Here is a 15,482-nt window from a genome sequence, read left to right on the forward strand (position 1 = left end):
GTACAAAACAAGTCTTGGTCTCCATCCTTCAAAAAACTAGATGCGATGTTACCACGTCGAGCGTTCACTGATTGAGACTTGTTGGAATATACAAAAATCTTTAAGGTCCCGCAATTCCGCGGTGTTCTTATGCGAAACGAAATGCCCGAAAACGGTGCACGAAAAAACGAGTCAGCTATAATTAACTTCGACGACAAAGACGGTCCGGGAACACACTGTGTTGCATACGAGAAACGCGACAATAATATTGATGACTTTGACAGTTTCGGCAACCTTCAACCACCCTCAGACCTCATAAAATACCTCGGCGTTTGTAGTGTTAAATACAATCATGAAAGGTACCAGGATTATGATACATTTGAATTCGGATACTTGTGTCCGAAATTTCTAAGTCGTGAGCTATATAAACATGGTGCGTGATTCGTCGAAGTCAGTCTACCACTCGCAGTCATAGATGATTCGTTAACGTTAACGATTTCGGGAACCTCTTCGATTCTCGAAGCAGAATATTTCCTACCGATCGAACTTGCTCCTGATAAAAGTAATGCTCTTGGCTTGGTAGAATAAGTAATCTTCAATTCGATTCCCGACGTTGATGTTGGCCAAAATAAGATTTACGTAGCTGACAAAGTGATCACCATACCTACTGGCAGCTACGAGATCGAGGACATAGGAAAGCATCTTCAAAACGTGCTAAGAGATACAGATATCAGGCTCGCCATCAAACTCAATAATAATACATTACGCAGCTAAATCACATGCAACCACACGATTAACTATGAGCCGAATGATTCCATTGCTCAACGTTTGAGATCCACACGACGTGTATTTGAGGTTGATGAAACTAACGGATCAGACGTACCTGTAACTATACTCGAGGTAAACGCGTTGCAAGTCGAGTGTAGCATTACAACGGGCGCCTACGTCAATGGACACAAAGTACACACTATTCACGAGTTTTTCCCGACTGTCCCACCAGGATATAAGTTCGTGGAAGTACCGTCGCACGTCATTCACCTTCCGATTACCGTCAAGACCATAGATCACGTTCAGCTCTGGTTAGTGGATCAAGACGGAGACCTGGTTAATTTTTGTGGATAAGTTATTACTGTGAGACTACATATCAAATCGCAATAAACGATAGGAATTGTATACAACAGACTGTCAAAGAGTAGGTATATCAGTGAGTCGGCATGCCCCGATCAAGTCAGTCATCGATCGATTCCCGAACCGTTAACACCTCGAAACGTGGAGTTCCTGATAGCTCTGGGTCTAAAGCTGGCACCTTTTGGAAAAGGAATTTCCGACAACTGAAAATCCGATTTTGCTTTTTTATCATCTGCTGCGTACCATGGAAGAAGAAATCTTAAACATTCAAACACCAGTCGTCTTTGACGAATCCGTTGCGCATTACGAGATTCACGCTCACAAACGTTACGCCTCGTCAACTTTCAACAACAGCGATGAGATTCAAATCACTGTTCAGCATCAGGATTTATGCATATTACCCAACAAAAGTTTGGTACAAATCCATGGACGACTCCTCAAACCTGATGGTACAGCTACTGTGAACACACAGCTCGTCAACAACGCGATCTGTCATCTGTTTGAAGAAATTCGCTACAAAATTAATGCAGTTGAGATTGATAGAAGCAAGAACGTTGGCTTGACAAGTCTCATGAAGGGTTACGCTTCCCTGCACCCTGGTCAGACTTGGCTGATGGAGAACGCTGGATGGCTCGATGTAGAAGAGAAGAAAAAATTAACCGATGCCGATGGTAACTTTGACGTACTGATACCGCTCAGCATGATATTGGGTTTCGATGAAGACTACCGCAAGATCGTTGTCAACGCTAAACATGAGTTAATTTTGACGAGATCAAAAACTGACGTCAACGCAATCATGCAGACTCAGGAGGAGGAATTCAAAATCACGATCAATGCAGTGGAATGGCTAATACCGTATTTGAAACTCGCGGATCAAAAAAAAGTTGACCTACTAAATTTCATTCAGAGAGATTCGCCTATTTCGATGAGCTTTCGCAGTCGGGAATTGTACGAATATCCCTTACTTCCCACAACATCGAAACACGTTTGGACTGTGAAAACTTCCACTCAGCCTGAAAAACCTCGTTACGTCATTTTGGGTTTCCAAACAAGTCGAAAGAGCAAGACCGGCAAGAACGCAAGCCATTTCGATCATTGCAATATCACGGACGTCAAGCTATTTTCAAACCCTCAATCTTATCCGTACGGTAACCTGAACCTCAACATGAGTCGTGATCTGTACGCGCTCCTGTATGAGACGTACGCAAACTTCCAAGCTACCTCCTACGACAAGAACCCTGAGCCGTTGATGACAAAGAGTGAATTCCTTCGAGACGTCCTCTTCTTCGTTATCGACTGTTCAAAACAAAACGAATCTTCACATAAATCAGTACGGATCAGTCGGACCTGTCGACATCATTCTTGTCTTTGGAGCTGAAGCCAACTTTCCCGCTGAAACATTGGCGTACTGCTTGCTTGTTCACGATTGTATTGTCGAATACAACCCGCTCAGTGGTGCAGTGAAAAAGATGGTATCAAAGCTGACCCGTTCTTACCATCTCGCACAGTTCGAAGATGGAGCTTATCGTTGACATACAAGGCTTTCGTAGACCTTCCAAAAATACCTTCACATTGAAAGAATTGGCTGTAATTCCAATCTACTTGGAAGCATCTCCATCAATATTTTCCTTTAAGCCACCTTACGAATGGGATTGCTTAGACGTCAAATACAAAAGTCAGAATTCTTGATTAGAACGCGATGTTCACGGTTTACCTTGGAGCTGTGGAACCATACCGTTTGAGAAAGTTGAGTGGACCATTGAGGACAGGCCGTGCAAAGTTGAAACCGCGTACGTAAAAGGAGAAGAAAAACGAGATTAGTTGCTTAAAATTGTCCCGAAAGTTTAAATCATCGATATGCTGGACTTTGACTGTCCGTCGCTTCAAACCTTGCAAAAAACTTCAGCTGCGTCTCTCAGATGCGACCTTTACACAATACCCAACGCAATCTGTGCAGCACAAAACGTTCTGATACTTCAAAATCGGCTACAAAATCATCATACTGTTCGGATGACGAGGATGTACGATCTGCGTTACTGCGCAGAAGCGTCTACAAGAACGGTCCCGCATTACTGGCGAATATATCATTCTGGTCATGCTACTGTTAAATAGAATTATTGTACTCTCGTTGTGAAGTAATTGTCAACTCAAAATTGTACCCTGAAAATTGTACTTAATAAAACTGTTTTTTAAAGAATATTCAAGAAATAATTTTACACCTCCACCTTCACCTTAGCCTTGTAAGTAAGATTCAACCTTGCTCACCATCCTTGACCGAGCTGTACTCAAACCGAGTTATGTTTTGCATTCCCAGAGCGGTAGTAACCCGACACCGCAGATTCTTGGCTTTGAATATATACTACCGCAGCTATCGGCCGACCTAGCACTCTGGTCTTGACTGAACCCGTTCAAAATTCAATGTTGAGTTCACATGACAGTTACAAGCCAAAAAGAATGTCACGTGGTTGATATCAAACCGACATCCGAGTGAGAGAAAAATAATTTTCAGAACCAATAATTTTGGAATGTCGCGTAGTTGATAACGTGGAAAAAGAATGTGAGGTGGTTGATGTTACACATCAGCGATATCCGAGTGGATAAAAAACAATTCTTGGAACTATCAATTTTGGTATGTCTCGTGGTCGATAACGTGGGAAAAGAATGTGGGGGTGGTTTATGTTACACATCAGCAGTCCTATCGTGAGAAAAGAATTCGGGACGGTAAAAAAGTTCTCGCCTCCGCCGCACCCTTTACCGTTGGCATACGAGCACTACATAAAGACTTTGACCTTCGGTCGGTAAGATTGTCGGTAAAACAGCACGATTTTGACCTTTGACCGATAAGAATTGTTCGTAAAGCAGTGCGATTTTCACCGTCGACCGATACAACTGTCGGTAAGGTTGCACGGTTTTGACCTCAAGTCGGTACGGCAGACTGTGACGTCATCGCGCAAAAGGGTTTGAGTCTGGGGAGAATGTTGGTAAGTGTCGGTAACAGGAATCTGCGTGTAGAACCCCCATTGCTATACTACTGAAAATATATTTCTTCTTACTTTCAAACAAGTTTGAAAGTTTCATTCCGGTAGGAAAATACGTCTTCCAAAATTTGAACCCCTAATCTTGACATTAAGAGGTTGCGCATCGCACATGTCTATTCTACGTATGAATGACATGGGAGAAAAATGGTTTATGCTCATTCTGATTTTGATCACCAGGTAACGATGCGTCGTACGGAAAATTGAAAAATATTTTTTTAGAGAATTCAGCGCGGTTCGAGAAAAGATATCTTATTATTTTCTGATAAATCTATTCTTTCAAAAGCTGTTTAATGTTCTCAGATGACGATTGACCTCGAATAACTTTTCAACGAGTGGATTTCTCGAAAAATAATGGAAGACCTTTTTTATAGAGCGTTCAATTCTCTAAGAAAATTAGTCTGTGAATTTTCTGCACGGCACATTGTAAGCTAGTTATGAAAATGAGAAGGGGTAAAAAGCAATTTGCCCATGTTAATCTGATGAAATGAAGAAAAGTACGGTGCGCATCCCCATAAAATCAATAATAAGAGCTGAAATTTTAACACGCGTATTTTTATACATAAATGGAACTCTTGAACCTGTTTGAAGGTGATTAGCATTTTTTTTTAATGCGTTGTGTTTTAAGCATTCTACATGTCTGGTCACAAATGCCTCCCTTTTTCGCTATGTTATTCATTATATCGTTAGTTTGTTTCTCTATTGTATTGGTCAAGTCCTTACATTTTTTATACATATTGGTATCATTGAGTATTTCATTTTTGAAATCGTAATAATATTAGACAAAGAGACAGACTGGCATAAAAGAATTGTAAAAGAAATGATACACATATCAACAAATGATACTGTAAACAAAAGAACAGACATCGAAAATCTCAGTCACCTTTACGTAGACATGTTATAATATCGCAAAAAAACATAAGTGTTAAAGGTCATGTAAACAAAGTGTCCAGTATAATAACAATCACATAGATAAACATATGACATTATGTTTAGAGAGATGGCAAAAAGATATGGATCATCGACGTGGGATCCGCGAATTCGTGACGAGAACGAGTGTGAACGGAACGAAAGTGATGTTGTGATGGAGAGAGATGATGATTAATAGTAACCGAGAATTTTTATTCGTTTTGATGCGGCGATACAGACCGTATCGCAAGAGAACGTTACAGAGAGTGAAGATTTTACAGAGCGAGAGAACACATAGACTATACACATACATAATTTCGAGATAGTAGACAATACATGAGATACAGCTGATGGGTTTTAAGTCGCGACACGGGCAAGCGGCGAGATTTGACGCAGAGACGGCAAGTAAACATTGCACGCGACTGTGCGTACATGTGCGAGGACGATTTTGAGTGTCGCGAGACACACATTTAACTATTCGATACCTTGCCGAAACATACCGCCCGCTTCGCTATCGGTAACGATCGCGAAATTAGATTATGCCGCCCGCCGTGCGTCATTCATTCTTAGAGTCAATAATTGTCTTAAGAGGACACTGGAAGCACACACAATTTTACGATTGGACGTTTTAACACAGCGGATTTCGTTTTAACGGTCACAACGCGAATAAGACCGTCGGTTCCCGGATTCAGTTCGATCACTTTCGCGAGGGGCCACACAGATGGAGGTAGATTTTCGTTTTTTACGAGAACGATGGATCCGATTTTGATGTTCCCGCAATGAGTCTGCCATTTCGAGAGGTTTTGGAAGGACTGAAGATACTCCGTACTCCACCGTTTCCAAAAATGCTCCAGCATTTGACGCGAGTGTTGCCAATGCGATAGCCGTTGAACTGGCACCTCGATGAGTGACGGCTCAGGAATTGTGTTCAATGCTGAGCCGACGAGAAAGTGTCCTGGAGTCAAGGCACTTGGATCCCGTGGATCGTCCGAGATAGCGCAAAGAGGTCGAGAATTAAGCGTGGCTTCTACTTGCGTGAGGAACGTCGCGAATTGCTCGAACGTTTGAGTAGCTTCTCCGATGACTCGTTTGAGGTGAAATTTGACTAACTTCACTCCGGCTTCCCATTTTCCACCGAAATGAGGCGCGGAGGGAGGATTGAACCGCCACTGGGTTCCGTGTGATGCAAGGGTGTTTGCGATTTCTGCGAACTCCTTTGACGATGCAGCGAGAAGACGGCGAAGTTCTGAGTCTGCGCCGACGAGATTCGTTCCACAATCGCTTGCGATTGAGGCACAAATTCCTCGTCGAAATGTGAAGCGTTTGTACGCCGTGATGAATGCCTCCGTCGTGTAGTCCGAAACTTGCTCGAGATGCACAGCCGAGGTCGTGAAGCAGATGAAGATAACGATATATCCCTTGCATGATTTCGCTCCTCTTCCGCGGGAGGCTCGAATCGAGAATGGACCAGTGTAGTCAACGCCAGAGTGAAGAAACGGCCTTGATTGCGTGACTCGAGACTGAGGGAGTTGGCCCATCTGTTGGCTGCTGAGGGTGGCGCGATGACGCGCACAAGGAACGCAACGATGTATGAACATGCGGATCGGTACTCTTCCTCCCAGGATCCAGTACCGCTTTCGGATTGTAGCGAGAGTGAGTTGCGGACCTCCGTGGAGCGTCAACCGATGATGATGATCGATGATCAATGTGGAGAACGATGATTCGCGAGGCAAGATGAACGGGTGCTTTTCGTCATACGAAAGCAATGAGTGATTCAGTCGACCACCGACTCTGAGGAATCTGTTCGAATCGATGAACGGCGTGAGTCGCGATAGTGGATGACTTCGAGTGAGACTTGAGCTTGTCTCGATTTGGCAAATTTCTTCTGCAAAGTACGCCTGCTGGGTCACCTTGGTCCAAGACAGTTGGGCGTCGCTCAATTCGAGAGTAGAGATCGGTCCGAAAGTGATAGACGTGTTTACGCGATTCGATGTCGTCTTCGCGAGGAACCGATTTGCTGCGCGTTTACACAATGATGTGACTCTGAGGAGAGTCGATAGTTTTGAGTAGCGATCGACGAGATCCCAGATTTGTAGCACCTTAGCTGTTGCGGTGTGCGTCGACAGCCCTTTTCTTTCCTCGAGATGAATGTTTTCTTCCGGTCGCGGAGATAAGGATGGCCAATTCACAGAAGGCTTCGAGAGCCAGGATGGTCCGAAGGTCCAAAGTTCTGATTTTTGGAGTTGCTCCGGAGATGCACCACGAGACGCAAGATCAGCGGGGTTTTCAAAACCCGAGATGTGATACCAACGAGCGCGCGCGAACTCTTGGATTTCCGTTACGCGATTACGAACGAATTCCTTCCACCGCGATGGGTGGCTTTTGATCCACGCGAGCGCGACTGTGGAATCCGTCCACAGATAAACCGGGGTGTTTTCGAAATTAAGAGTCTTTTCCACATGACACATCAACCGGACGAGAAGATTCGCAGCACAGAGTTCGAGACGAGGAATTGTCACCTTCTTTAGCGGTGCTACTTTGGTTTTCGCGCACACTAGTGAAACGCGCACTTCGTGAGTGTTGATATACGTTCGCGCGTAGATCACTGCGCCTAATGCACTTTGAGAGGCGTCCGCGAAACCGTGGATCTCTATCCCGATAGATGCTGAACTTGACCCGATCCATCGTGGGATGGTGATAGCTGAGATGCCTTGAGGATCTTGTAGAAACTCGATCCATCGCGAGGACAATGAAGCTGAGAGCGGCTCGTCCCAGTCGAAACCGAGTGCCCACAATTCCTGCATAAAGATTTTGGCTCTGATCGTGATCGGCGAGAGCCATCCGAGAGGATCAAAGAGCTGCGCGGTTGGTGAGAGAACTTTTCGTTTCGTGAAATTGTCCCGAGTTTGATGAATTTGCGGAGAGAATGCAAACGCGTCGATGTCTGGTCTCCACGCAAGACCGAGAGCCCGAAAGAATGGACTTTGATCGAGATTCAGATGCATCGCGATCTCTTGATGGTTTCGAGAAATGTCAACGAGAGTTTCTGGGTGGCTTGAAGTCCACTTTTGAAGTTCAAAGCCGCCCGCCTTGAGCAATTAATTGAGTTCGTTGATTTTCTCGCGACCTTGATCAACGTCCTCTGCTCCTGAGAGGATGTCGTTGACGTACGTGTTCTCGAGAATGACGTGGCTCGCAAAGTGATACTGCTTACCTTTGTCCTGAACGAGTTGATGAAGAACACGGATCGCGAGATACGGAGCGCTTGCAAGACCATACGTTCCCGTAGTCAGTTGATATTCTTCAATCGGTAGCTCTGGTTCTTCCCTCCAGAGGATTCGCTGAAAATCTTGGTCATCATTGTGGACCAAAATTTGTCGGTACATCTTGACGATGTCTGATGAGAACGCGACTGGATATTGTCGCCAGCGTAAGAGAACGTCCGCGAGGTCGGTTTGCACTTTTGGACCGACGAGAAGATTGTCATTGAGAGAGAGTCCGAGGTTGGTTCTTTGAGACCCGTTGAACACGACACGCAACTTTGTTGTTGAACTGCTGTCGCGAACTACACCGTGATGGGGAAGATAAAACACGCGGGAATTGTCTTCAGGTGTATTGATAGAGCGACGCATGTGCCCGAGTTCACGATATCCACGAAGGAAGCTCGAGTAAGCCTCCTTGAGTTTCGCGTCGCTACCGAACCATTTCTCCAAACGAAGGAGCATTTGATGCGCGGGATTCCGCGAGTTGCCGAGCTCTACCGAATTGTCTTTGAGCGGCAGCCGAACTACGTAACGACCGGACGCAGTTCGAGAAACCGTTTCGCGAAAGTGTTGCTCACAACGCTCTTCTTCGGAAGTTAGTGCCAAAGGTTTCGACACTTCTTCCCGCTTCCAAAACTGCTGCACGAGATCGAGCAGTTCGTGATCGAGGGAGCATTGGAAGCCTTGGACTGCGCTATACGAGGGGCTTGCTGCTTCCGCTGAAACGCAGCCGGAGAGGACCCAACCGAACTGAGTTTCTTGCGCGATTGGTGTTCCTGGTGCTCCTCTTCGAACTCCTTGACCAATGATGTTGCTGTAGATGTCAGCTCCGAGAATTACGTCGATTTGACTGGGATGTGCAAAGCTTGGATCCGCGAGGTTGAGTCCTCGTAGATGAGGCCAGTCTTCGACGAGAAGTCGAAATAAGGGTAGATACGATGCGAGTCGTGGAAGCACGAGTGCCTCCACCTGACATGAGAACGAGGTGTGAGCACGAGATTGGAGTTGCAATGTCGCGATGCCGCGAGTCACTGCCGATTGATGAGCTCCGACGCCAATGATCGGTATCGTTGCTTGATGCCGACGTAGTCGCAATTGTTGCGCTAGCGACTCCGTGACGAATGAACTTTCGGATCCTTGATCGAGTAGAGCGCGAGCGATGATTCTTTCTCCAGTCTCCGGATTCGAAGCGATCAATTGCACTGTGGCGAGAAGAACTGGAGAGCGCTTGATCATTGTAGGCTGAGCTGAGTGGTTGCTCACCTGAGAGGCGCTGTTCGAGATCGGTGCGTTCTGCACCGCAGGTTGCGCTACTGCGGCCTGTCCTTGAGATGTGCCGCTGTTGGCAGCTGTCGAGATTGAAGAAGAGTTTCGATGCAGCAAGGAATGATGTCGACCGTTGCACACGCGACACGTTTTGTTGGATCGACAGTCCTTCTGCTGATGTGGACCGAGACAATTCAAGCAAAGCTTTTTCGCAGAATCCACTTCCCTTCTTTGATCCCGAGATTTGTCGCGAAAGGTCGAACAGAACGCGATGTAGTGGTTGCCTTTGCAACAAGCACACGACTGTTCCTTTGATTGCGCTGTATGTGACCTTGTCGTCTGAAGATTTGACCTTCCTTGCGATGAGTGCGGTTTCGACGTCGCGATTTGATTATGAGCATGAGCTTGCTCCACGGCTTCGAGGGTGTGGATGCGACCGATGAGAAACGCCTTGAGCTCCGCAAAAGAGGGGGGCTCGAGTTTCTCGCTAACAGTTTTCTCCCACTCTTCGAGAGATGCTGGGTCGAGCTTGCGAATCGTCATGTGCACGATGATGTGATCCCCTAATTTCTCGGGACTATCGAGAAGTTCGAGTGTGCCAAGAGCCTCGCAAGTGTTGCTGTGCAAGCTCTTCAGTTCTGATGACGACTTTTTCGTAACACGAGGAATCGCGAAAAGTGTCGCGAGATGAGAATCCGTCAAAAGTCTCTTGTTTTCGTACCGTGAGACGAGAGTTTCCCAGGCTCGAGGGAAGTTTTCAGCGGTAAGAGCGATGTTTTTAATGAGTTGTGACGGTTCATCGGTAAGACTTGTTTTTAGGTAGTGCAGTTTTTCCACTTCCGAGAGTTGCGAATTTTCGCGAACGATTGATGTGAAGAGGTCGTGGAAAGACTTCCAGTCTGAGTAATTGCCCGAGAACGTAGGCAATTCGATGCGTGGTAGCCGTTTTGAGGCTCCTCCAGTTGTGAGTTGGGGGGCTACGGCTGTTGGCACGATCGGTGCCGATAGAGTCTTGAGAGTTCCGAGTAGATCGAGCATCTCTCCCTTCGCGTTTAAATATTGCTCTTTGCACTGTCCGTAATAGTCTTTCGCGAAATACGAAAGTCTTTTGATAGCGTCGAGTTGATCACCTTTTGCTGCGATTCTAATTTGATCGACTGTCTCGTGCATGTCTTGGAACTTCAGCCAATTTGAATTTAAAGCATCTAATCGCGATTGCACTTGCCCGAGGGTTGTTTTTGCTTCACCGAGCTTGCGCAAGTTTTCGAGAGTGCGACAGATGCGCCTGAAGAGATCGGTTTGACGTTCAATGTATTCGTCGATCGTCATTTTGACAAACGAGAAAGTGTAACTCACGCGACGAACAGTTTTCACGAACGAGATACGCACACAGTGATAGTAGGGCGTCGCGATACACACTTCGAGAGATCGGTGTTGTTGACGCTCAGATCTTAGTCACGGTCACTACAGAGGACACCGCACGTTTGAATTTAACGGACGCGACTGATTTTGATGATGGTTTTCACCGATAACGATATTGTGCACTTTGATTACGTGAACTTTCGCAACTTGATGCACACGCGATAGTTCCGTTTCACTCACTGGCTAATTCGTTTTCCCGTAAGTCGCAACGATTCGAAAGATTCGACTCGATTTGCGAATGATCCGATTCGATTCGCGACTGATCCGGCTCGAAGGACCAAAAAATGTTTAGAGAGATGGCAAAAAGATATGGATCATCGACGTGGGATCCGCGAATTCGTGACGAGAACGAGTGTGAATGACACGAAAGTGATGTTGAGATGGAGAGAGATGATGATTAATAGTAACCGAGAATTTATATTGGTTTTGATGCGGCGATACAGACCGTATCGCAAGAGAACGTTACAGAGAGTGAAGATTTTACAGAGCGAGAGAACACATAGACTATACCCATACATAATTTCGAGATAGTAGACAATACATGAGATACAGCTGATGGGTTTTGAGTCGCGACACGGGCAAGCGGCGAGATTTGACGCAGAGACGGCAAGTAAACATTGCACGCGAGTGAGCGTACATGTGCGAGGACGATTTTGAGTGTCGCGAGACACACATTTAACTATTCGATACCTTGCCGAAACACATTATATCATTGTTATGATAACTAACATTAAGCAGGTCAATTTGACAGATGGATAGTTCACTTTCTTCTATAACTCCATGTAAGAAACAACTGTTGAGCTAAGGAATGTCTAAAAATGTGAGTGTATAATATTTTATTATTTCATATTAACATAACAACTATAACAAATAATGGCATTTATGTATACAAATTTTAATCGAAAGTTCAAATTGTAAAATGTGTTCCATTTAAATTAGCTAATTTTGTAATTTTCTGTATAATATTTTTTTATGAAACCTGATGATGGCAGGCGGGGTCCTGCTGGAACGTCGTTAATAAAAGCATCATTCCATGAATTGCATCTTGTCATCATTGACTGTTAATACCAACAAAAATTTAATCATATAAGAAACACAGTCACGAACTTCAAACTTCATTCAATATTATTTTACTTCAGGTATCAAATGTTCAATATTAGGAATATATTCCGAAGCTGCAGCAACCCCATAGAATATTACCTAAGATAATTGTACTCAATAGATCCCGAACATTTAATCAGTCTTGTAAACCTGTGACGCCTTTTGAACAATTATCTAAATCATATAGGTATCATATTATTCAATTGTGCAACTATAAAATTATCTAATTATAACAATATTCCGACTACGGAATTGATATAAAATTTTCATAAAGGCACCAGTGAAAATGTCTGATATCAAATTATTCAATATTATAAAGCTTATCAAGGCAAGTTTGGAAAGTAAGCTAGAAGCTAGCTGGGATACACAAAGCAGATCATATTATGCAACAACCGATACACAAAATTAGGTCAATCTGGTGCGAATCAATCGAAACGCACTTACCCCCCAAAAGATCGCTGGTGACTCAATGCAATAAATCTGACAATCTGATCTGTATATAAACGGGTGCGGACTAAGCTCGTAAAGCCAGTTCAATGTTAAAATTCGATTAGTAAGGGGGTACTATGCCCAAACGTAGATTCAGTGTAAGAATGTAAAGTCAATTGATAAAAGGATCACTATGTCCAAACGTAGAGCATACTTAATGTAAAGTTTCAGTAATAATTCGTCACTCTAAAAAGATCTCCTTGTTAAAAGTGGACTGATTCCACCGAGACACACTATTCGAAGTACAATTTCGTGTATAATTTCAAGTTACATTATATTTCAATTGTAATCTAATTTTATAATCCATACTCAACTCTTGAATAAACTTCAGGTCAAATTTAACTTTCAATCCTTTGTCGATTACAAAAACCTCAACCATTAAAGTAATTCCGCAACATCGACCACTCATCTACGGATTTTTCGCCGTTCCACGAGAATTCCTTGCTGCCGACTACAACATTAATATGAGTTCAGCCGACAAACCGTCAATCTAATCTAATCTAAGCAACGGAATCGTTTGTGGTTCGTCTGTAGATGATTGTAGTGCATGTATAATTGCTTGATAGTTAACTGATTTTTTTCACTAAAATAAAAAAAAATTCCACACCTATCTAGCCGATAATCATATATAAAGTTCAATATATTTAATAAATTCCGTCACGTATCGATAGAGAATCGTTTTTAGGGCAATAATTTATTGTTGCAAGTGTTTGATAGTGTTGTGTGAGCGTGCTTTCAGGCGGCGCCACTTAAAAGCGGGGGGCTTCAGAGTGGGAGCTACCGAGCGGGGATACGAGTGGACACGAGCCAGAGGTCGGTCGCTCCCGAAAGCACGCTCTCACGATACCTTGATTCTCACTCTTACACACATACCGGGACAATCTCTTGAAACTATACATAGAATGCGCATGCGCGAGTTTTATCGGCTGCTCGGACAGGCTGGCCACTCCGAGTTTCAGCTGTCAAACTCTGTTTCTGGCGGCCACGTAGTTCATACGAATTTTTGAGGTTAGAATCTCAACAGTCGAGGTAGTGACTCGAAAAGTTGATGCTAATGCTCTTTGAAAATTGGCTTTATTCGACTGAAATGAGAAATCTGTTTAAATGTTGGGTGCTTGGAAGAAACGCAGCAGGCAGGTGGGAACATTTTATTTGATCACTTTTATTATTTCGTACATCAGAAATAACAATAAAATTATTTTCTATCAACAGGTGATACGGTCAAAATAATTACATCTCTAATATTTACTGTTATCTGCGTATTCAAATTATCACACGTACAAAGATTATCACCACTTTCAAGCAACTCAGCAACCTTCTCACTCTCTTGTGATTTCAGGCGGTAATATTGAATTTTATCACTTTTGAAAATGGGACATTAAACCGAGCGTTCGAGAAAGTTAAATATCACACTATCTGTAACAGAACTGTAAATATTTTTTTTCTCGAAAATAGTTCAACAAAATTTACAAATAGTCGATAGTCAATGTATTTTTTCCGATCAATAAATTATTGCTACTACTATTAAAAAATTTCTAATGATTATCAGAGTTCATTTCGTAAATTTTCAATGATGTTCAATTAAATAAATGAAGGGAACCTAATACTCAAATTGAAAATTCAAGTAATATTAGATTTATTAAAATGATTTCTGTATTTCATGTTAGTGCTGTTCGAAATAAAGAAAATCTAATCGGAAGCGTAGAAACCAGGAACGTAGATCACATCCTATGACACAAGTTGAAAATCAACTTTCTCAAAATCCGCCTTAACGTCACAATTAGCTTCTAGGACAATCAGGTTTTAGAGTAATGTCAGAAAATTATTACGATGATATTGACTTATCGGATTCAAGTTTGTATCCCTTTTTCCATCAAAATAAATTAATATCTAATTTTCAACGAAGTTTATGAAGATTTTTTTCCAAATAATGTAATCCGATACAATATCTTGTTCATAGTCCTCCGAACATCACCTTGTAACAAGGATATTTGGAAAGAGTCCCTTTGTTGCAGGAACCATTATAAAATTCTTGGTTTTCAATTCGTGCTACTGAATAACTTTTGCGTTTCAGATTCCATTTCCAATCTCAAAATGAGATTTTTTTTGCTCCAGACAATGCTAACATGAAATGCAGAAATAATGGCGGTAAATGGAGATTCACAAGCTTTCAGTCTTAGCGTAGGACCCTATACAGAATGTAAAATTGTATTTGGTTTTGAGTTATCATGCAACTAGCTAGCCTAATGACACCGTCAACTAAGATTACATTTAAAGACATTTTTAACTGAAGTTATTTAACAATTCTAGATTTAGATTGATTCAGTTTGCCTAGCAAAATTCAATCCTACAATCTAATTGAGGACTTGAAAATCTATTTATCTGAATTTAATTCCAAAGACAGTAAAAGTAAGCTTCAAAATAAGATACCAAATTAAATGGTATAAAGTTTGAAAAACAATGCTGGTCAATAAGAATGCTTAAATTGCAATGGTACATAGAATGAATTGGCAGCAACGGTTAAGTAACAAACTTATCGCTTGATCAAAGTAAAATGATGGGATATTCAGCCATCATCATCCGTAGTATATCCCGCTCTTCAATTTTGCCTCAACTGATGTTAAGAAGGTGGCGATGGCCTGATGAAATTCACTCTGGCACCTGATGTCTGACGGAACAACCAGGTTCGATGGTTATAATGATTGCACCGCTCGAGAAACCAGGATCCTTGCCACCTAAACGTTTTGACCATCAGGTAAGGCATAATTTTCCTCGTATTAATCAAAGTTCAAACTTTGAGCCTGCTGAAAAAAAAAAATAATTTCATCTAACAATTATATCTAAACTAATTTAATATTGTAATAGTCAAAGATCACGTAATTAGAAATTT

The 15,482-nt window shown here is 42.9% G+C and overlaps 2 protein-coding genes across 2 annotated transcripts; both read right to left on the reverse strand.

The window, feature by feature from the left end:
- Positions 1-5,635: 5,635 nt before the first annotated feature.
- Positions 5,636-8,056, reverse strand: LOC124309445 (uncharacterized). The gene has a single exon (XM_046773108.1). The coding sequence runs from the start codon at positions 8,054-8,056 to the stop codon at positions 5,636-5,638; it is 2,421 nt and encodes an 806-aa protein (XP_046629064.1).
- Positions 8,057-8,149: 93 nt separating this feature from the next.
- LOC124309446 (uncharacterized) lies at positions 8,150-10,909 on the reverse strand. The gene has a single exon (XM_046773110.1). It carries the CDS (start codon positions 10,907-10,909, stop codon positions 8,150-8,152), a length of 2,760 nt encoding a protein of 919 aa, XP_046629066.1.
- Positions 10,910-15,482: the final 4,573 nt, after the last annotated feature.

This window comes from Neodiprion virginianus, chromosome 7 (assembly GCF_021901495.1).
Source record: "Neodiprion virginianus isolate iyNeoVirg1 chromosome 7, iyNeoVirg1.1, whole genome shotgun sequence".
In the NCBI taxonomy this organism is placed as follows: Eukaryota; Metazoa; Arthropoda; class Insecta; order Hymenoptera; family Diprionidae; genus Neodiprion; species Neodiprion virginianus.

Excerpts from the sequence above, each read along its gene's own strand:
- LOC124309445 (XM_046773108.1), bottom strand. The coding sequence starts at position 8,056 with ATGCATCTGAATCTCGATCAAAGTCCATTCTTTCGGGCTCTCGGTCTT.
- LOC124309446 (XM_046773110.1), bottom strand. The coding sequence starts at position 10,909 with ATGACGATCGACGAATACATTGAACGTCAAACCGATCTCTTCAGGCGC.